Source organism: Scomber scombrus, chromosome 10 (assembly GCF_963691925.1).
Source record: "Scomber scombrus chromosome 10, fScoSco1.1, whole genome shotgun sequence".
Taxonomy (NCBI): domain Eukaryota; kingdom Metazoa; phylum Chordata; class Actinopteri; order Scombriformes; family Scombridae; genus Scomber; species Scomber scombrus.
The window spans coordinates 23,725,185-23,749,283 of NC_084979.1; the positions used below are offsets into that span (position 1 = coordinate 23,725,185).

At 38.9% G+C, this 24,099-nt stretch overlaps 1 protein-coding gene across 1 annotated transcript; it reads right to left on the minus strand.

Moving 5' to 3' along the window:
- Nucleotides 1-3,325: 3,325 nt before the first annotated feature.
- Nucleotides 3,326-22,825, minus strand: LOC133988032 (chemokine-like protein TAFA-1). Its single transcript, XM_062427556.1, has 4 exons — nt 22,684-22,825; nt 4,747-4,887; nt 3,549-3,673; nt 3,326-3,358 (listed from the first exon to the last, which is right to left on the minus strand). The coding sequence occupies exons 1-4, from the start codon at nt 22,823-22,825 to the stop codon at nt 3,326-3,328; spliced, it is 441 nt and encodes a 146-aa protein (XP_062283540.1).
- Between the last annotated feature and the right edge of the window lie 1,274 nt (nt 22,826-24,099).

Below are 24,099 nucleotides of genomic sequence, written 5' to 3' on the forward strand. Positions count from 1 at the left end.
TTTCATTTTTCCAGATGATGGATGATACCTTGCACAGCACCACCAGTCACCCAGAGTTCCTCCTGGAATGACTCCCGAGGGGGTGAGGCCAAATGAAAGCGATGGCCAGTATCCCACTGTGATACTTCATCACTGTGCTGTAAATACACGAGAGTCCTGTTACCCGTTCATCTGTAATTCTTCTTAGTCTTATATACCTGTGTCTACCAGGGCTGTTCCTGGGTATTTGTCTGCCCTAAGCATAATTGGGCATGTTGCGAAACTATACAGTAACAGTGTATATTACACTATAGAAGTAACTATAGAACAGGCAAAAAAAACCCACAAACAATATGTGGAAGTGCAATCTTCTTCAATGTTACCATTATTGTTAAAATAAAAAAATAAATACAATTAAGAAAAACTGAACTGTACAATTAGTCACATACAACAGAAAAAAGTCACAAAACTTTACAGGCTTTGCAAAGAAACAGGCCTATAAAACTATAGAACAGGCAAAAAGCAAGCAAGCAAACAAAAAACCCATACACAAGTATTTGATGGAAGTACTGTATTTGTATTTGAAAGTGCATCGTCATCTTCAATAAAACAAACTAAAGGCATATATTTTCATAATCAGTGTGATGTTGGGGACACTACACTGTATAAGAGTGAAGTTATTGAATATTTAAATTCCCCAAAATTATGCAGAAGGACATTTTTCCAAACTAAGTGTTGCAGTATGACCGATAGGAGACCACTCATGTGTGAAGTGATCTTGGGGAACCTACTAACAGTCAAGTTACTGAATATTTTTGTTGCATCTCCTTTCAGTGTTGCACATTTTAGGCAATCCCTGTGTACTGTGTTCACAGCTGGCTGTATGCAGACCAATGCTATTAGTCCAGGAAAGAGGCGTTGTTTGTGTTTTAACAACGTTCCGCTTATGATTTATTGATCCAGGAAGTTCGAATCTGCAAATTTATTTCCAACTTTACTGAGGTGGAGTCTGGTTTCCCCCTCCAGCACTTGATACCCTACGCACAGCATGAGATGCACATGTATGTAATGAATGCAATGATGTGCACAGAGGGAAAGACTTACTACAATTAATAACTAGGGTGTTGAGCTTGAAGATGCAAAGTTGAAAGGGGTGAATAACATGTTTTCTGTTGAGATAATTATGATTAAAGGATTATTTTCTGAATGTTTCTTATTTTCAACCAATTTCAGGTGCGGAGCCAAACCAACAATGAACTGATCTTTCTTACTTAAATATTGTGTGTATCCAAAGCCTGATATGTCGTGTTGCGCTTTGCTGTCGACTTTCATTGTTGTCCAAAAACACATCAATAAACCACATGACATGTTCCTTTCCCATAAAGAGTTTTGGGCATGTTAGTTATTACGAAATGGCTCTAAGGACCAATGAAAGCGACTACGTTTTAAGTCCCCACAGAGTATTTCTGAGTCAGGGAGATGCCATTGCACATACACAGGAATAGCTCTGCTAGCTGGTTTTGTTACATATCACAACCTTTAACTTTGTTCTTATGTTCTTTGAAAAACAAACAATGTAGTACAAAGTCAAGAAGTTGGGATATATGGCACAACAAACTTCAAGGAACTACTGTCCAGAGACTGAAACTATGATCGCTGTTATTCATTGGAACCATTTCTAAATGAACTCACATATCTGTAATCTTTGTGATTAAGAACCATGTCACTCAGTGCTATAGTATGGCTCATTGACGTATTTAAAATAGGTTTTGGATACACACACAATACTACACAAGCGCTAGGATGAGTTTCTTGTTGGTTTGGCTTTGCACGTGAGACTTGTAGACAATAAGAAAAATATAGTCACCAGGTATATCCTTGAAGTATGAAACAGCCAGGAGCTCATCATAAAGACTGAAAACAGAAAGCCTGCTTTTTCTAAAGGTAGGAAAATCCACTCATCAGAACATCAAAAGCTTGCTAATTAACACCAATTTCTCTCATCTGTACAAAAAGGGGACCTTCTAGAGTCTTATTATCACTGTGAACTTTCCGGCATCCAGCTAAGTTAAACCTTGCCTGGCTTCAGCTTCACAACATGTACTGTACAACATGAGAGTGGTATCGATTTTCTCACCTTACACTCAGCAAGACAGAAAAACAATGTCCAACTTATCTTTTAAAGTAGTGGTTTGGATCATGATATGGTGCTGATAACTGACACATGAGGGCAGCGGCAAAGATGCACCCACATTAGCTACAGGAACAATGACTTTAATGAAATCAGCACATATCAATAGATGGCTTCATATTTACAGTATCATCATTTTAATGATTTGACACAAATAAGGCATTTCAAGTATCGAAAACAACCTACTGGTATCACATTTTTGGTGAATCAATCATTTTCAGGGTAGCTGACACGTTACCATGTTGGACTGGTAAAGTCATTTAAGAGGTGATCAAAGGCAAACAAGTACCATACAAATAAATGGTAAAAATGTACAGTATCAAGACACACAAGCTGTATGTGTTAAACATCTCTCTCAAAATCCATCCTTACATCTGTTTCATGTTAACATCACACCTGTGAACTCTTCAAACTTTGGCTGTGTTGGGTTTTGTGGGTTAGAACAGGGAAGATCAAGACTGCATTCAGGGACTTTGAATGATCATTTTTCACCATCACCATAAATAAAGTTCATGTACACGAGAAAAGACAAACAATTTATGTACAGTATTTTTCCTCATACAATGTTCTTTTAAAAAAGAGAAATAAAAACCTGAGGGCTGTCAACTATTTTACTTGCTCATCTCATGTCCTTTGATGTATTCCTCTCCTGCTTGGTGCTTTGTGACACATGTCATCTGAGGAGGGACGTCAGATGCTCTCCAGATATTAATCCAAATGCACAGACATTCACGTTCCATCTCAGAGTTTGAAAAAATAATGAAAATGTATTCATTACAAGGTTATGATGAAGTTCCCCGCAGGCAGCTTGGAGCGTCAGTATTTTCAGTAGCCTTGAGCAGGATGTGCTTTATGTATTCTACATCTTTTTACACTTTAATCTGAGAAGTGCTTTCATAAAGCAACAATAGGTTCATTGTCCTTGTGATAATTGGTCCAGTGACAGCGCTGAAATGAGAGAGAAAGACATTTTTAGAGTGATGTAAATCTTTGAATGTAAATTGTGCTGCACTTTACAAAGCTTAGCAATTAAAACTGTTAAGGAAAATTAATTAGTATACCCTAATTAATGCCAGTGCTAGTATAAGTGATGAGGCTGACCTGCAAATTAACCTTTGCAACAGAGGCGATCCCTTGCATCCTTTCCGCAAAGTGTTAATATGTTGATGTTGTGTATGGCTGAGTGTTCTGGCAAGAAAAAGAAGCAGGAAATTGAGGGGTTAGACTGTGCTGTTAACAAGTCAATTTGCAGTGAAAGTCAGTCTCAATAAATATGCTGTCTTTTGTTGAAAAGCCAGTGTGACACTGCGCTGTACATTTCACTCCCACTGTTTTGCTATAACGTGTTGTTTCCCGCGGTCAAGAGAGGTTATCTTACCCTTGTGGTTTTGATCTTGTTGCCGGCGTAGCACATCCAGCCTGAGTTGTCAGGGAGCGTCTTGCATTCCTCCCCCTCCAGGCAAGGCTCCATCTCACACCACCACTTGCCAATTACTATGGATGCTACAGGCAACAAAGACAAGAGAAATGGTGATGCAGGTAACTTCACCGTAACAGAGTGTAAAACCAGATAGCACAGCCCGGTGGTTTAGACATGGATGGCCATTAGGTGGAAGTGTCTTATCCTAATCATCAAATGCGTCATGTAAGAAGTGAAAGTAAGCAACCTGGCTGTTTATGTAACATCTTTATGTTTCAGACAACTTGTCACAATGCAAAACAGTTGACTATTACCATGCTTCTTTATTAGACGCAGTTATGAACAAATGCAAAGGGTGGAAATGAGGCTTTTCATTGAGTGACTGGATTGGAGGGTGTGACTGTGACTTTGACTTTAATGCACACCACATTTGTGCCGTCAGGAGAGAAAATTGCCTTAAATACAGGGTAAGTAGACAGTAAATGGTTATTAATGTGTGACAGAGGAAAAGAATCTGTCAGAGCTGACATAGAAAGACCTTCAATTCCCCCAGTCCGCTCGGAGATTGCAAGAATATTTGCAAAAGGATTTTAGATAAAAGCTGCACGTGAGAGGGTTTCCTAAAGCCAATATGTATTTTACTGTAGGTGTGTCAGAGTCAAGCACAAAATCCATTTCTTACAAAGGATTGAGCCTGTGTACCATGTCTAAAACCCATCATAAAATAAGGTGCATATGTAATCAACGGAAATTTCTCTCCATGTCTTTTTTGCTTTAAGTTATTCTTTATGTCTCTACTCTTCCCTGAGGTGCGCTACATTCAGCATTTGTGTTTTTCTGTCTGCTGTTGGAGCGTAGCTTACCCCTGCAGATACCTTCTGCTGTCAGCAACAGAATTTGGATGTGACATTATCCCAGGTAATGTTAATCTTATCTGGGACAAGGCATTGCTTGGGTGACAAATCTGTATCCGTATCTTTACAAAACATTGCAGTTTTATCGTGCAGGATTTTACTTTATATATAAGATGGTGCATATTTAGTTGATTTCAATATAAAAATGGAAATTATTCATTTTCCGCCCTTCATGCAACCTCAGGACAGCACTGGAGTAAAACCTGATATTTTATTTTTGCTTTTTCTGCTTTAATACTCACCGTCAACACATGAAGGTCTATTTCTGGTGGTTCCAGCCACCTTCCCGGGCAGACAAGAACACTTGACTGTCTGTGACCGTTCCTCAATACGATTCTTATTACAGCATCTGTGAGCCGCAATTACTTCACATGTGCCCCCCTCTGATAAGGAGAGAAAAAAAAAGACTACAGTAAGTCAGCATCTCAAGGGTGATCTAACAGAGCAACATTTTGCTTTATCTGAACAGGACAATTTTCACATCCATATTTCTGCTCCTAAGTTTGAAGTTAGCATATGGGCATTCAATTTCCATATTCATAAATTCACAGGTTTATATCATGCAGTAAAATAACTATAAAACATCACACTCATCTGCCATAAACAAGGATAACTATTCCCGTGCTTTACACTCTTTGAGGACTTGAGACCCCTGCAGCTTGTTGAATGTAAGATAATGATGAAGAGATGTGTGAGAACGAGCAGAAAAAAAGATGTCTATTAACAGGAGGAGAGGCCCGCTTCAGGGTGATCATGAATATGAACACTAACTCCACCGTGCAATTATCACCAAACTACTCGCTGTGCCCTAAAGGATGAGAGGACTGGACCAAGCGGACTCGACCCACCACAACCACTGGCCTCTCCCACCCACTGTGTTCAGACTCTCCACATATGAGAGTTGTGCAGCAAAGGACCATCTGACAATTACACCCGTTAGCATGACACAAGATCAAGGAGGTTTTAGAGAGAAAGAGGAGGGAGAGAGGGTGGAAAAGTATCTGGTATATTGCCAGCAAAGTGATTTGAAGTAATGTTTGACAATAAGCTGTGGGTTTGTGAAATGTGTCATGGCTAGATTTGCATATATCACTTGTCTACATTTGAATATTTTGGTTTGTGAGACCTTTCTGATGCAGAGCAGTTTCTCAGAGGCAAAAATGTATCCTGGCACATTCTCCTGCTGTAGTGAGAGCAGCAATCAACACTGAATCCTTGCTGTTCAGTTAATCATATATTTATTAGTATTCTTATAACATAGTTGTAAGCAGATATAAAGACATTTTGTGTATGTTTATGGCTGTATTTATCAATAATTAGTGATATTAAACTGCTATAAAGGCAGTTATGTGTGCCTGATAACACAATTGTAATTAAATATAATAATAGGTAGTAACAGTAAGTAATGTAATTCCCTTTTTTATCAAATATAATGACTAATTCTCTCTGTTTCCAGCTTTCTTATAGTAGCCCATATGTGCTGCTTTTTTGAGCTTTTCATAACAATTTATTAATCAAAATAATTATTGTCAGATTCAGTAGTTGCAGCCCTGAAGACATTTCTTCATGGATTTTAACTGAATGATTTGTACATTTGTATAAACAAATTATTTATGCTCTATAACACACTGTACGATTTGTTCATGTGTGTGCAATCATATATTATAATGTATGACTATAGATTATATGACACAGGGTTACAGAGTACAGTGGCAAATACATCACAAAACAATGATGACCTCATCTATAGTATAGTGAGTCATAAAACCTTTAGTTAAGTGTTTATATATTGCTTATAAATGCTAAATGGGGTGAGCAATTTTCAGACATGTGGGGGAAAAATCCTGTTTGACAATTGGAGACCGCTACATTATATGTAATATCTATTTCAACCCACAAACCAAAGCCAAACTAAGTCATACAGCTTAATTTAAAAAAACTACAGAGTTCTCTGTCAGTTTCTGGATGTAATTGAGCCATCATGTGAGCTCCTGTGGGAATTAGCCAACATGGCCCCACTTGACCTGCTGGATAAAAGTAGATCACTGGGCTCGCCTCTCACTTGATTCTCTCATTTTTACTGGAGTACATTTCAAAAAGTGATCATCATCTCCTCTTACCTGCATAAAACCTCGAGAGAACTCAGCATTATATGGTGATAAACTTATGATGGTGCTTAATTCAGTCTTCAGTGTTTCTCCCAGGTGGATATACAGTATGAACAGTATTAATACATGGAATGAGTGCCGAGTTCAGATCAGATCAAGGTTTTTGAATTTGGAAATGCAGTTGTAAGAAACCAAATTAGTAGCCAAATATCAATCCAAGGGGAGGAAACAATTAAGAAAGCATGACTTTTGCCTGCTTCTTGCCAAGTCAGTTGACTTTCTTGGGGGTTATCATGTCTTTTGGCTCCATATTTCATTAAACATCAACAGCCTTTGGTTTAACTGAAAAATATCCAGATCTTGTAGCCAGTCTGGGAGAATGTTGCCTGCTGTCTGATGCACTCAACAAAAGGGCATGTCTGCACAGCGTTAATCGTGATGTACCAGTGGAAGCAGTGGGGCATCATTTGAAAACAACAGCCCACAGGGGTTTGTTCTTCTTAATGCATCTCCTTAATTGCATAAGACAGCCCCAGATTTCCTCTTTGATCTATTAAAAACACACAACTCAACAGAATTAACTTGCACTGCTTGTTGCTAGCAAACAGAGCAAGGAATCGGAATATATTTGGAAATCATCACCTCCGAAGAATATATTAAAATCAAATAAAAATGCAAATCAGCGCGGTATTTCCAGCTGCCAGGTGCACTGTGTACCTTTAAACAAAAGGTATGCAACATTGACGAGCGCTCTTGAAGTTCACCCATGATTTCAACCTGCAAGTCCAACACGCTGCATGCTCTAAGATCCCATCTTTGCATATAAATATTTCAGAGGGAGATGGAGAATAACATGGCTGGAAATGAATGCTCTCATCAGGTGAAGGCTGGAGCTATGCAAGTGTATAATTGTTTTCTCCATTTCCATTTCCCTCCATCATCAGTGACTATGAACAAAGTAAGTCTAAAGGACGAACAGTGTGTGTGTGTGTGTGTGTGTGTGTGCTTGCGTGCGTGCGTGTGTGCGTGTGTGTGTGTGTGTTGTCTCTCTAACAACATTTTGATTGACAGGGAACAAGGGTCACATAGAATTTGTCATTCGTCGGGTCAGAGGTGACACTGAAGCAGAGGGTCTCAACTGGAACTGTCCTGTTTTTGTTTCCATGCTCTGTGCCTCTGCCTCGTCATTACGCTGACCCTGAGAAACAGAGGCTGTCAGGAAATGAGGTGACCACCTACAACCTGCACCCAACAGGGCAAAGCTCATTTTTAGGTCTGGAGGAGCTGAAAAAAGTCATAACTTTGTGCCATATGAGGTGATGGCTGCTCTGGCTGTTTTCTGGGCTGATTTGTTTCTTGTGTCATTTGGTTTCATATGTTGATTTATTTCCTGTGGTGAGATTTCTTTTGTTGCTCTGTTCTTGTTGTTGGGGGGAAAAATCGTTTTTTAAGAACAATGAACATCTGTTATATTTAGTGTTGTGGTCCACAGTCAAAATTTCTCTGCAGTCTGGACCTTAATATCAATGGGAGATTTGAACACTGAAATAGTCTTCTTCACTTTGTTCTCTGCATTTTGATTTTAGTGTGACAAAAGCTAAACAGTTTGCTAAACGTCTGCTCGCAGCGGCACAAGACTATCGCAGGTGACATTTCTCATAATAACATAAAACATGTCCCAGTCAGTCAGCCCTACCCCAACCATCGCTGCATTAATCAACCCCCTGAACCTGACCCGACCCAAAAAATGCCAACTTTCTCTTTTTTTTTTACCAACCACATATAGGCTACTAAACACCAGTGGGCTGCGCCCAGGGAGCAATGTGTTGTGAAATGTGTTCTTATTACCACCTTTGGACTACAGGTAGGCTATGTTCTGCAATCCCTCTGGAACTTGTTTTCTGCTCCTTTGTTGAGGAAATAATGCTGTTTTAGCTGTGTGTTTGCTCAGGATTGGGTGGCTTGTCATTGCATGGGTGTTTTGTTGTGAAATGTGTAGTGGTTGAGGGAGGCGGCTAGTGGTCTCATTAGATGAAGAGCTAATACCTGCAGGGTGTTTCTACTCGGATAGCACCGTTTTTGTTGTGTTGTGTTGTGTTGTGTTGTGTTGTGTTGTGTTGTGTTGTGTTGTGTTGTTGTGCCGGGTGTTTGTTGACGTTAGCGGGAGAGAGACAAGACACTTGGGAGCACATAAAAACGTCACATCCTTTGGACTTCTCAAAATTTGGACAAATCCAGTGAGGGTTCTTCATATAGAAATCAGTCCAAAGGATCTTACAGACAACTGAGACAGTCGAGTAAGGTCTCATTTTTTACAATACATAAGAACCCATTCACTCAGTGGCTATAGAAAATGATTAACACACGTAAATTGCTTCACAATTCTTATATATAGGACCTTTAAGTAAAGGATATTAATATTTCTTCCCACCCTGCATATACAGTTCAAATAATCTGTGTTGTTAGTTGAAATAAAATATAAAACAGTGATGTAATTTTTTAAACCACATTTATATGTTTATATTAACATCTATTATTAAATGACAACTGGGCTAATTCCATGTGCTGATGAAGATCATGTGATGTGATTGAAAGCTTTAGATCTCAAGTTACTATATGGACTTTGTCGTGACTTGTAATTGCATTATTTTCTTAACTGCTGTCTCAAAAGATCAAAAATAAACTCTGATCCTCAGCAGTGGTGTGTTTTATTCAAACAAACTTGAATATCAGAACTTTCTCATGGTTTCATCTGTAGCAGCAGCAAGCAGTCTGACCCCACTGTGGAGTTTTTCCAACCTTATTGCAGAGGTTCACATCAAAGGACTGATTGCCATCTGTCACACAGTCACATGGCTTGTAAATTCAATTGTGTTTTCCAAATTTTGTGAATTGTTTTGTCTCCTTTATAATATCATAAGGTTCAATAATTGAGCCCAAACTATAATAACGCAACAAAACAATTATGGAAAAATGTTCAATCTGTCTTGGTCTTCTATTATGTTCTATTCACTGCCTGTGATATCTAACGGCTTCTTTTATGTTTGCAAATCAAGACGTAACAGTGTGTTGAGAGTTACTGTAAAATTAATTTAACAGTGAGAGTAAAATGCCTATTGTGAAACCTAACAAACCCTCTGGCACTGTGCACAACTTCTCACAGATGGATCCGCTTTGTTCAAGTTTACCACATGGAAATTTGTCAGAGTACTTAACTGTAATACTGTTTTCTACACATATGACAACACCTGACATCAGCATTGTCTCAGCTGCTGGATGGAGACCGAGTACCATTGAGTCGACGGTCTCCAGCAACAATAAGTCACGCCGGAAGCCAACAGCCCTGCATCGAAATCTGATGAGTTATGGACAAAGCCTGCATGAAGGCGAACGCTGTCAAATCATGCATGACGTGAACACGTAGCACAGATTCAGATTTCAGTGAATCTGCGGTTCTGCTTGCCTAATGAATGTGAGCAGAGTTCATGTGGGACCAGTAAATGGGTCTTCAAACGTGATGAAACAGCCATTGCGCAGGAGAAAATGGTCAGTCTATCACAATAGAAATGTCACTACGCAATAAGTATGCAATGACTCGCTGTCTACTGTAATGAGCCCAGACTGTGTGGTTGTCTCTGGAGACGCTGATAGCAAGTATACTGTCTGAATGGTAACACTTCCCTGCCATCTGTTCCAGGCGTTCATCACAGTGTGCAGGACTTGAGTACATGAAAAAATATTATATGCACAATTTATAGGGGTATTCTGAACACCATGTATCATTTAGGTAAAACTTAATAATCCAAGTGAAATATGTGGATTTAATGAACAGGACAAATGACTGAGAGGAAAGCGCTGAGAGTATAGTCACTGTTACGCTCCATATACAAACCACATCGAATGCCTAAGGGACTCAATTTAGCAGGTAACCTGTCTTTTTCCTGGGGCTTTGGATTCCAGTGATTGGCAGCCAGTGGCACAATGTGTACATCCTGTGCTGAATGTGCACACTCACACACACACTTAAGTGCCAAATCTTGATAGTTTGTGACATCTCCCTACAAGCCCAGAGCCCATTTTACATGTGATTCTCTGTAAACTCAAAATCTGTGTGACCTGTGCTTAATTATTTTGTAGCTTAAAAGTCATTTACAAGAGACAGCAGGGCCTGATCAACAAGCCACAGCAGTCCATGTTTTAGAGCAGCATGCCTGTCACCTTTTAATGGGAAATGCATCCAAGGTGACCCATAATAGGCTCCACTTTCTCTGTGTATGCTCTCTGCAGACGTCCAAGCCAGCAGGCTACAGCAGTTCTATCGCTGACAGGAAATGGGAGCACCAGATTAGAGAATGTCAAATTAATGCAAATGGAAGACAGTGAGAGGCACAAAACATGTGACTGCATGGTGTCAAATTGAGTGACTATTTTCTTCCCTTCCCTTCTGTGAAAGCATTTGAAGTCACTGTAGTAATGTTGTTATTCTAGACATAAATACTGGGGTGAAAGTGAGCGACATATTGCTCAATAAACTGCGAGACAAATTTGTTTCCAAACTGGAGAAAATGTAGAGGACTTGTGTTGGTACAAACTATTGAGAAATACACAAGTGAATTGGAGACTTTAAATTGATATGGGAATTAATGGTGCTCGGGGAAAGCTTCAGATATGAAAGGTGTCAACACATGAAGACATTTTTTTTCCTTTTATCAAAGTGGCTTTCTTTTGTATATCTTTTGTTTATGTTTATATGTGCATGTGTGTGCGTGAGCGAAGGTGCATGTGCTTGCTGGAGAGAGGAATCAAAGCAATTTACAGGCAAAGAAAACTACTGAAAAAAGCATTGTCCATGACAAATAAAAGCACAGAAAATTCATGAAATATGGCTGGCGGTTTTGACAGCATGTCACACAAGGGAGCCATAAGATTGGTCCTGTGCAGTGGGCCAAAGATGGGTGATACTTTATTGAAATGCAAAATGACTACTCACAGTGCAGAGCTGCTGTTGTTTTAAGATGCATGAAAACTGCATGAAACAGAGGAAGCAGCGAGTAGGGGAAGGAGTTTTTCATTTGCATGTGAGCCTCAAAGCCTGTCGTCTCTGTTGTCACATACAGCACAGGCCCAGGACACTGCAAGACTGGTACTGATCAAGGACATTAAATGATATTCTGACTCTCAAGGAGAGGGACCCACACATGAAAAACGCCCTTGGTTATTTGGTTTTTGCGGTGGAGATGTGTGGCTTGTTGAGCATGACAGCAGTATACTGCACAATGGCAATCACACAGCAGCTTTCATCTCCATTAAACATGTGTAAACAAAAGCACCCTATCAGTGTTATCCTCCTCTGGCGCACGTTCACTTCTAGGCTTTTTTGAAAAGGGGCAAAAAGAAAAATTACATGTAAAAATGTGTCTGCTGTCAGCGTGATGTCATTCATTTTTAAATGTCAAGCTGTGCCTGTCCTTCTATCTAGCCCTTTCCCCAACTGGCAAATGTCCAGAACTGGTATTTCATATTTTTAGATCGTCTGCTCTGATGAAAGAGTTACATTCACAGAGAAGAAAGGGAAACAGAGATAGAGCCGAGTCAGAGAGCCTTTAGAGAACAGCTGCTCGGCTCTGATGTGACTGCTGGTCCTCTCACTGCCAGGCAGACAATCTTTGCTGGGTGCCAATGTGCCTGCAACATGTAAACTGTGTAATAATGAATAATACAATGGCTAAATGACCTTTCGTGCTGTATGACATGTACTCTGAAGGGTCGGTGGTGATAATTATTCAAGACCTGCAAGCTGATAAGGCATTGGAGGGGATGAATCTTTACTTATTCAGTAACAGAGCAGATTGTTTCAGAACAAGTCTTGGTGTGATGCTAGACCTTTTTAGCACCTACAAAACATGTTTTAAATTAGACACCATGGATACAACATATAAAATGTATGAAATATACTGTTTTTAGAGTAATTGAATTTCTTCTTGTCATGCAGGACTTGAAATTTTTCAGCCAATCGCTCCATCGTGTTGTTCACATTTGGCAATATGTATTTTCTCACTTTTGTCCCCCATTTTCACGCGTGCAGACTCCAGTCTTTTCAGCAAAGGTAATTGGATCTGTAGTGTAAATATGCCAGAAGACTTACTGCACATCGAGGAGATATTAGAGCAGGAATAAAAACCTGAAGAAATCTGCAATAGAGCCTGATAAACCCAATATTAATTACATTGCTTATTTCTCATACTACCCTCCCCCTTGGAACCAATTAGTAAGTTGAGATGCTTCTTTTCAGTTTAATGAGGTCTAAGTAATGATAATGAATTTCATATTCCTGCCAAGCATTTAAAATAGGCTAGTGAAACCACAAAGGCAACACTATATGAAATAATCTTTTGAGCACAATTCCCATTCTGCAAGGAGAATTTCTTTCTTGCTCAATTCAAGCAAGCTGTTATTCAACAACAACAAAAATCAAACCTTGATTCTCCTTTACCACCTCCAAGTTGCTTTTTGTAGCCAAAATCTTGGAAAAAGTGGTTGCTAAGCAGCTCAAAACTGCAATAGATGAGCATTATATCTTTGATTAGTTTCAGTCTGGCTTCTGCCAGTTGCACTCAACAGAAACAACTCTTCTAAGGGTCTCAAATGATATCTTGATGACACAGGAGAATGTTGGGTGTTGGCGCTCTTGGATTTCAGTACAGCTATTGATGCTGTGGACCACCGTATCTTGTTTGAGACTCGGATGGAGGGTAGGTATTTCTGGGTCAGCCCTACAGTAATTTTCCTCCTTCTTGTCTGAGTTCCACAGTTTCTTTTGGCAGCTCAACATCTATAACTCTGTATTGTGGTGTGCCCCAAGGTTCAGTCCTTGGTCCTATTCTGTTTGCCTTGTACATACTTCACTTTGGACAGATAATAAGGCACTTCAGAAGTATCTCCTATATCCATTTCATGTAAACACTATAAATAACTGGAAGACTGATATCTTCTTACAGTGAAATGCAGACAAAATATAAATCCTTATTTCTGCCCCTTCTAGTCTTGTACCTAAGATAAGAGGTGGTCTTGGGTCTCTAACATCATCTGTTAAATCATCCAGAAGAAATGTAGGTGTCACTATGGACCATGCTCTGACTCTGGTCCAACATGACAAGTGTCTGATTCACTCTTGTTTTTTCCAGCTGAGAAACACTGCAAAGCTGTCATCCTGTCTTGACTACTGTAACTCGCTTTTCACCTGCCTCAGCAAGACATCCCTAGATCGTTTACGAGTGGTTCAAAATGCTGCTGCAAAGCTCTTTACCAGGTCCTCCAAGTTCTCATTTGACACTGATTCTGATTGCTCTTCACCGGCTCTCCATCAAATTCAGAATCCAATTGAGAGTTCCTGTTATCACCTATAGAGCTCTGCATGGTCAGGCACCTGATTGGAGCTCTATTGCAGCCCCATGTCTCCAGCAGGTCTCTAAGATCTTCTGATCAGGGTGTGCTGGTTCCTTGATTGAGGCTTAAAACTGAAGGAGGTTGTGGCTCCTAAAGTTTGAAAATCTCTCCTTTTGGACTTAAGATCTGTGGATAATGTTGACATCTTTAAATAGCAGCTCAAGACCCATTTGTTAAGACTTGCCTTTGTGTAATTTTTCTATGATCTATTTATTTTTTATATTGTTTTTTTATGTCTGTATGTATGTCTACGCTTTCTTCCCTCGATGAAGCACTTTTGTAATGTCCCAGCTCTTGAAAGATGCTATATTAATAAAGAGAAAATCAAAAAGGAGGAATTCATAGAAGTAATTTGTCTTCACAGGGATATTTATTTGGTATGGTGGGTTGTTAGTCACAGTAAATCTGAAAGTAAAGTCATTTTTCTTTTAGAGAAAGTCACAAAGGGTCACAAAGTTTTCAAAATTACATCTATATTTCACCACAAAATGGCCAACAGTGAACTAACAAAAAACCCTGTTTATTGTTTAAAGAGCAGGGAGAGCCTGAGGGTTGCCACACCTTGAAAATCCTCCACGAGGATAAAAGCCATAGAGGCAGCAAACACCTGGTGACAAAGTTGCCACCACTGTTGTGTATGTGTAAAACATCTCGACAAATAATGCGGGTTAACAGGAAAACTAGGCGGCAGGGTAGCCTTTTACCTCAGCAGGGGAGCATATTTGCCAGAACGCTTGCTCAAACAATCCTCAGCACACACAAGACAAGAAGGTCTGAACTCCATTATATAATATTTACAAACAGTGGGGACACAAACCTATCATTAATTTAGCAGTGAATTTTTTTTTCGTGGGCAAAATGTTGAATTAAAGAGGAACATTGTTCACACATGAACCCTCACAGGCTTTTGCAACCACTGACATCAGCAATTACGATGAAGTGTGGTGATGGCAAGGTCATTTCCATTGTGAGGACTTGTTTAGATTCTCTAGCAGGGGAACAAAAGATAAAAGTGGGGGGATTGATACATTTTTCATGTTATTCGTCAAGAGAAATATGAAGTGCTGTCACTGAATTGAGGCTCAACATTTACTGTAGTCTGTTATCCTGTAAGTCTGTAGGTTTAATGGAGTGAATCACTATGAGGAAACCCAGGGCTGAAAATCTACAGAATCCAGTCATGGTGCTTTAAAGTACATTGGATTAGTGGTGTTCGTTCTCCTATCCTAGTCTAATGCAGATGCACAATTCCCAGCAATTAAAGTTTAATAGTAATTACACATCATTACAGATGAATTAATATGAAAAATTAATACTCTCCATTAACTCTGTTAAGAAGCCACTAAGTCGTTTTCAGCTACTGATAGTTCCAAATATTCAGCAGTCCCAGTAACTTCCCAAAGCATTGTTTAATATGAGTGAAGCACTTATTTATTCTGCATTTTCTACACAACCAAACGAATGGGATCGGTAATACCTGCACTATTTCTGGATTAAAGCAAACTGAACCCTTTTATTAGGACGCAGGGTTTCAGAGTCAGCTATCCCTCAGCTATGTCAGCTGTCACAACAACAAATTTGTTTTATTTTTTTTAAAACTGCTGCGAAGTACTAAATGAAACAAGGGTCTAAGACTCTTGTTAATGACCCCAAGAGGATTCACGGCGTCTTATACCCAGCAGGGACTAAGTGCTTTGAAATAATCGACTAATACTGCCATTCTGAGGCGAAATTTGTTCCATTATTTTCAGCATTTATTTAAGAGCAAATGTCTCCTTAGTGAAAGACTCCTTTTCTTTTGATGGACGTTGAAACACAGATGCTGCAAATCTGGTAGCAGTGTTCTAACACAGATATATAGATATATTTGGGGTGTAATATTACAAACTGTTTATTAGTCATAAGCTGTTTGGAGCAGGACATTTGGTTTAGTACATAAGTTGTTCCAGTTTACTTTGCTTTATGATCCAAATAATTACAGTCCTTTTACTTCAGTACAACCCACTGACCATTTACATCTTACAAATTGTGTAACATTTATGCAAGAATCTGAACCCCACCCATAAAAATTATAAGTGTGTCAGTCAGGTGAATGTTAGATCTTAGCTCATATAGTACCGTTTAGTGTTTACTTGGACCATTAAACCATTAGATATAATAACTTTAAAGGTCCCAGGTTGATATTAAACCCTGCATAATGAAGTACTGTATTAACCCGAATATAAGACAATATTGTATTGGAACATTTTGAAAAGTGGGGGTTATCTTATATTCAAGGACTAGACAATTACATGTTGACAACATCAGATACCTTTTCAAATTGAGATTGTACCAGTGTAAGACTGTCTTCTACGGTATGTTACGTTATGAGTTGTTTGTACTGTAGCTTTAGGGCGCACTCACACTAGGGCCAGTTTTTCCGTACCGTGCTGAAGCACGGATGTCCCCCCTCTCCTGTCCCCCGCTGGCCTGCACTCACATTACCTCAAACCCAAGTGTACTCAAGCACGGTTACCTCCGACACATTGCGCAAAAGCATATAGACAGTTTACTCTCATAAAACATGCACAGGTGTGTGTTCGCATGCTGTGCGCCGGTAAAACACAACACAGCCGATCAATTAACACAACGCATTATGATTAAAAAGTCCAAGCTTGTTCTTCTGAGTCATGCCTGTGTAGTATGCAGAACTAGATACTTGACTGACTTAGAGGTCGCCAAATGACTTACTTTAACGACTTTCGTTAGTTTATATAATGCAGATTTGTAAAATATTACTTTTATGAGGGTCACAGTCACAGACAATAAACTTACCATTTCATAATTTTGGTGGAGAGGCCGTGCAGCAGATGTAATGAAGTCCACGCAGCACGCTGGATGCAAACTAATATGAAGCCTTTTCATTATAATGTTGATGGACATAAATTGAGTTCTTTTGCCTTAATAATGACACAATAATACACAAAAAATGGTTGGATTGGGGACCCATATGCATAATGTCTCCACGTTGCATTAAGTGTTTAGCGGATTTTAGGGGCAAACGTGCTTGGGCCCGGTACGATTGCCTAGTGTGAGTGCGTCCTTAATGTGTCTAGGTTAACGATTGTCTTCAAGTCTGTTTATATTGTGTCTTTTGGAGCCAGTCAACCCTAAAAGTGTTTCGTTAGCTCAGTTTAACCTGCAGAGGTTTCTGAAGGCTTGTATAATGTGGGTTTTTTCCGCTGCGGAAGAAATAAATTCATGACAAGTGAAAACAAGTCAGCGTCTTCTGGTGACTGTATTGCAGAAACCGACCAGGATCCGTATCATCTGTCAAGGAGTCAAGAATTACTGCTGTCACAGATCATGAAGAACTCAAACAGACAATGTTAACTGACAGAGAAAACTATTTCAACTGCTTTAAAGAGACAGGAGAGAGCTTTAGTGTATGACTTTTTTTTTATTTTATCGCACAACATTTGGGATTTATGTTCTGCTATGATGGAACTTTTACGAGATGGGATTATCGGTATCTCAGGGATATTTTCCCAACAGAACAGGTGTGAAAGTGTGTTATCATGTGCCTCCTCTGGTTTTATTTTTTTATTCTTGCTACTTTCTGATCTGGGACCTCAGTACCTAATTTCTGTTCCATGTCATGTACCAGCATGCTTTGAAATGACAATGAACTTTTTTTTTACACAAAAAAAACTGTAGGATGGATTGCAATGGGATGAGTTATTGTTGTGAGCATGTTAGCATACCCACGTTTATATGTGTCCGAAAGCAAGAGCTATAACGACTAGTGCAATTATTGATCAGTCGATTGGGAGAAAATTAATCTGAAACTATTTTCATAAACAATTAATTGTATCAATCACTTTTCAAGCAAAGTACATTCTTTGATTTCAGGTCCCACTTGTTGCTTTACTTTGTCATATAAGATAATATTTGCAGATATCACTTTGGACTCTGGTGTAGGGCATTTTCTCTCTATTTTATAGATATTTTATAGGAAAAAAACAATTATTACATGAATCTAGATATTAATCAATCAATAATACATTACTGTAAGTTGCAAGCTTACACAGCACCACTGTGACTAAATACAATTTGACAGAACCAGCACGATGGCTGGAGACTGAGTCTTGTTCTACTGTTTTTCTATTAAAAGCTCGTCAGGTGTATTTTTATTATAGGTAATAGCAGGTAGTTTTGTGTTTGGCCTCATTTTGTGTCACGGATGCTAAGAATGAATGCAAACACAAGAAAGCAAAAGTTGTTTATTATATCTCATTGTCACAGTAATGTGTGAGGTAGCACTGCAGAGTAAACAATTATTTAGTATTGGAGGTATATATAGTACAGTATAGTAACTGAGCTATAAAAACTGATGATGAGGATTATATTATATATCAAGTGATCAGTCAGTTTTTTTCATGAACAGAATTGGAGGACATTGCTAGTTCAGTGGTCATGAGCCTTACTGTAAAATACATCATATGTGCACAATCATGTTACAGTGACCATATGCAATTTGTAATTGCTCTGCTGACTAATTTGTATTTTCAAGTGCAAGTTGTTGCCTGTAAAATATTACAATAAGTAAACATGTTGTATAGCTAGAATATTGTAGGTTACATTAAAAGATATCAACAAGTTCTGAAAATATTATTTTATCATCTATAAAAATGGGTAAAAACACATTTTAATGTTATGTATAGATTACAAGTTATGTTATTTTCATTTGTAGCTCACTCTGTGGTGAACAAGTGACAGGTTTCTAAAGTCCTGACATACAGTATGTAATGAAGAAATGTTTTAAAAATAAAACACCCATGTATTTAAGGGTTAAATAATCGTAATGTCAAGTATTTGATTTGCTGTTTCCCCCACGATATCAACAGCAACTGTTAACCCCGACATTACAATATATGTCAAGTAATGAACTTTGTGCATTTTTAACACCCCTTTTATTAATGCTTTGGGACTAAGATTAGAAACAGCTGGCGTAGTCATGAGAGTGAAAAAACTGGCTAATTAATTAAGCTGTGGGCCAAAGAAATTCATTTTGCATATAAGCGTTGTGACCACAAACCATAGCCCCTGCACAGAATTGGCTGAAAGACTTCAATTAAACATGCTGTTTAAACAAATATCCACAAGCTTAGAGAAGCTCTCTATGAATAATTCATAGTCTGAAAGAGGAAATAAATGGGAAATACTGAAATATGTAAAACCTATTTGTAGCTGTGAGCATATAGTAATAATTAGGGCACTGATTGTCTTCAGATTCATTTACTTAGAAATATATTTTTCTTTCTGGGCTAACCTAGGAAATGTTGGAAATTGTTTATTACTGGTAAAATACATGATAGCACCACCCAAACAAGTTTTGCCTCTCCTCACAACAAAGCCATTAGAGCAAAAAAAGGAAGAAGAAAAAAAAGTCCACTTTTAAAGCTACAGAAGAAGTTTCTGGTGCTTTGCGGAGTGGTCAGTGGTCATTCTACATCATAGCAGCATGTGTTTAAACATCAGGGCAATGTGGGTTTGCTGAGCTCCAGATGTGGAGAGGCTTCGGGCTGAGGCTGCATGCCACTTCCCATTGGCACTGCAGCGGAGCAGTGATGACACTAGTGAGAGCATGGTTGAGAGGAGGTCTAGGGGAGGGGTAGAGGAAGATGTATGTCAAAATAATGTGCCTCCAGGATGCATTATATAAGGCTATTAAATTGTCAGTGTCTAAAACAGTGCATAGAGGATACAACCTTTGTTTGTGACAGCCGAAAATCCATTTTTCATGTTTGTTTCATTGTGAGCTTTACCAGCGAGTGGTTTCTTTTGTTGTAGCACATTGAGGAAAAAAAAGAAGTCCTGATCCTCTATTCCTCACTAAAGCTCATGAAATGTGGGATTTAAATGGTATTTTAACGCCAGAAAGAATTGAAACTTTGGGAGCACTCCATATATTAGCAGAAAGCTGATATTAAAGTTGCTTAACATTAAAATGATATCCAGGCTGAAAAAGTACATCTTTAAGAGGCACTGTCAGAGGGGAGGGGGTAACTATAGCTGCTATAGAAGATTGGTAACAATGTGAGGGGAGAGGAAGACAGTGGAATGGATATCACACAGAGTAAAGAATTTATGACTTATGTCTGAATAAATTATAACATACAGTGGATACTTACAAGTGAGTTACTTATGCTTCTCCTGCTCTGCATATCTTATCTCATTGTGCACATTCACTTGCAGCTAAACATTTACAGCAACCACAAGGTAAGAGATTGGCCGCACCATGTTGAGAATCTATGACCTCTCCGTTATGAGCAGTTTGACCCTGCAAAGCCGACGGTTGGTGGGAGTGAGTTCATGAGGGAGCAAGGCCACCTCAGGCAGCCACTATCTACTCTTTGTCGTACTCTCTGCTAACACCTCCACATGATGCTCTGCATCACCAATGGCATATTTTTTTCCACTGGTAACAGACTGCTGCTCGACACATTCAACACATCTTTGTTCTTGCCACAGTGAAACATATAATTCAGTATTTACTAAACACCACACAAAAGCTGAGTTGTTGCTGCTGAAAAGGTTCAATTTGTCCCACATGTAAATGATATATTCTTTGTCACTTGAATTAGTTTTTTGTTTTGTTTTTTGAATTGATGCAATAGAAGGTTATTTTTTGTTCAGCAAGTCAATGTTTTAGACAAGTAAAATCCTCCCTCTGCTGTTTCCTCCGGACATGTTCAGAGGTTGAGAAATGCTCGACCCTAAAAGCAACATTTCTCCCCGGCACTTTACAGATGCACGACAAACACAATCTGTTCTCTTTTGTGCACCGTTCACGCTCTTTGCACCAAATAAATACAGCACCTTCTGAATCATACCACAGAGAGCAACACTGCCTGTACCAGGAAGGCAGAGAACAGCCCTAAGCAGATCTGAGAAAGTGGCAGGCAGCAATCTGTAAGTAGAGCTGTAGGGTGGAAGGCAGTCCGCCTTGTCCGAATCACTGAGCATACACTAGCACCTACTCAAGGGTCATCCAGTTAATGGACTTCTGAACACACATTCTTTGCAATAAGGCTGCCAATATGTCAGTGCAGTTGCCCACACGCTGTTGAAAGAAATTATTAATAAGCTGCTCAATACTGCTGATAAATCTGTAATCTCCCTGTCTGTTCACAGTATATGTGTTTTTATTTACAACTTTTATATTATTTTAGCCAGAATTTGTGTGTATCATGAGAGGATATGAAGATTAGGTCACTATTTAGCTGTTCTCAAAGTCTCTGTCACTATATGTGATTGACTTGGTTTTCAAAACAAACATCTCCCCATGGATCTAAATTTCTATTGGCAAGGACACATGTGATCTCTCGCCCTCTGTAATCTCGATTTCCTCCAGTAATACCAGTCACCGTGAACTTGTGGCATTTCGCTGGCTTTAATAATTGGCCCAATGGTCTGCAACCACTGGCCTTCTTGCCACCAATTCATGACCCGTCAACCTCAATCCTCCCACCAATCCAACAGGCACACAACACAGAGCACAGAACAAATGTCCCAGTGTCAGAATCAATCCAGACAGGCATCCCAGCCTCCCCTCATAAAACTGGCATCTCATTTATCCAGGAGTGAGGACTAGCCATACTATGGTAAATGAAATGACAGGGCATTTACGCTTTTAGTAGCAGAGGGACCCAAAGGATTCAAATTGTTTGCTTTGAACTTGTTTTCTCCAAAAAAGGTACCTGAATGCACATTTGAAATATTAATTCCATCTCCCTTTTGTTGACACAAGCCCACTTTCTGGAAGATAACCTATTCATGTGTCCCTTTAAAAAAAAGAAAAAAGGAGGACTTTTTTCTCCTCCAATATACCTGTGGAGACATGAGTAATGAAATGAAGGTGTTGGAACAGGAAGTCTTCTGACTCACAATATTGAGAGTATTGAAAAGACCCCTTGCTGATATGCTTGAGGTGCACCGGCGCATAGAGGAAATAAGAGACACCAAGGATGTGCACACTCATGCAGCTTCTTCTCCCTTTGAAGTTCTGACAGAATTTGGCTTCCTCTCCTCTCATCGAATCCTGGGATCATAATTATTTACCAAAGCTGTGACTCACATCAGCCTGATGCAAACAAAAGTTTGACCGCAATGTTTCGGTCATATTCTATTCAGTTCAATTTCACAGGGAACACAATCGCACAGATCAAATTGAGGGGAGCAGTGTAGCATGAATATCAACTGTAATAGCTTGAGAAGGAAGGTGCAAAGGCATTGACTATCTGTGTGATCTTCAGTGAAGAAATTCTAATGCTATCCAGGCCAAATCTTAATGAAAAACAGCAACTGCATAATGCAGCTGCTAAATAATTGGTTGTGAGTCCAAGCTTAACTGCTGATATACAATGTTAACGAATGTAATGACTTAATAAAATCAAGATAGAAATATGAACCCCAAGCAGAATATGGTGTTACTTTTTCTAAGCTTTTGAGCTAATGGCAGCAAACCCTTGGTTCAATAACTCAATAATCAACTTAAAAAGACAAAACATTTTCTGCATATTTTGATGCTTTTATGAAACCTGAAGTAACCAGAGCGGGGGCGAAAGCACCGAAAGGACTCACCAATCATGTGAATGGTGGTTCGTCCAGGCCGCGTCCCATGATGCTGTTGGATGGTGTCATAGAAAGTGGCCTGACACTGCTGAATGACAGTCACGCTGACCCAGAGGCACAGGCAGAGCAGCCAGGACATGACAGGACACATCTGCTCAGGACCGGCAGAGGTGGAGTCAAAGCAAAATAGAAAACAGTTTTTAACCTATGACCTCACCGCCCCAAACACACACACAAACAGACTCACATACTTTCAGAGTCATGAGCAAAATAAAAAAAATAATTTCACCATTTTGTACGAGCAATCTTGTTTGTAACTGGCTTTAACACCCATCAGTGGAGTCTTTTAGTCATCAGAATTTATCATTAGCATGATTATATAAGTATGAGTTCTTCACTGTTTGTCTTCCTAGTTTGCCCTGTCTTGTCCCTGAGCCACAACGCTGCAAATGTGGAGTGATCCCTGGGGAGTTTTTCCCATGCAGCAGAGATTTCCCCTGACAGGCTGACTCCATTCAACTCCTGAGCTGTCCTCCTGCCTATAAACCGAAATCAAACTTAAAGAAAGATAAGATTTTGTGAGCAGCTGGCTGCCAAGGCTTTTCTGTTTCTGTCAGAATAATGTGACAGTGACACAGCAGTAATAGGAATCAAAAGGCTTGTAATGTTTCACCATGCTGTTTAGATAAGAAGAAAAAAAAGAACAACAGCGAGGAATGCTCCTGGTCATAAAGGAAGGGTGGCTGCGAAGAGATTTTATGAAGGAGACGATACAAAATGTGTCAGCTCTTAAATTGATTCACAAAAGCTTTATTCGCAGCAACCTGACAAAATGCATTATTATAATCTTTTCTAATACAGTACTCTATGTCTGATGTATTATTCATTATGTGTGATTTATTATGAGATATATTTGGATTTGATTTCTTTAAGATATGATTTTAACATGATATTGTATTTCTTTTTCAACTGCATCAAAACTTTTGTCAAACCTTAGTAATGAAAACAATATGTTTTTCACATCACTTAGTACTGTTAAAGCCAATTAATGGGTATAAATGAAGTAGATGTCCAGATTCTACTGATGATAATTTGAGTAAAATATACTTTGTGTGTACTATACTTTGTCATTTCAAATGTCTATTGTGCTTTTCAGCATACATTTGTACTAAAGTAGTTCAGAAAACAAAGAAATTGCTAAATGAACAGCTTAAATGAAATAGAAATTCTCAGTGTAATCAATATGAAATCATTGATTGGAATAAAAGAAAAGAAAAAATGCATTTTGGTTTGCCTTTATTTGACAATATGAATACAATCATATGTTTCATATGTTCAGTTTTCACATTATTTCAGATTTTAATTTATGATTTGCCAGTTTCATGCAAAAAGCTGAATCTCTTTTTGTTTTCCCCCAGAACAGAA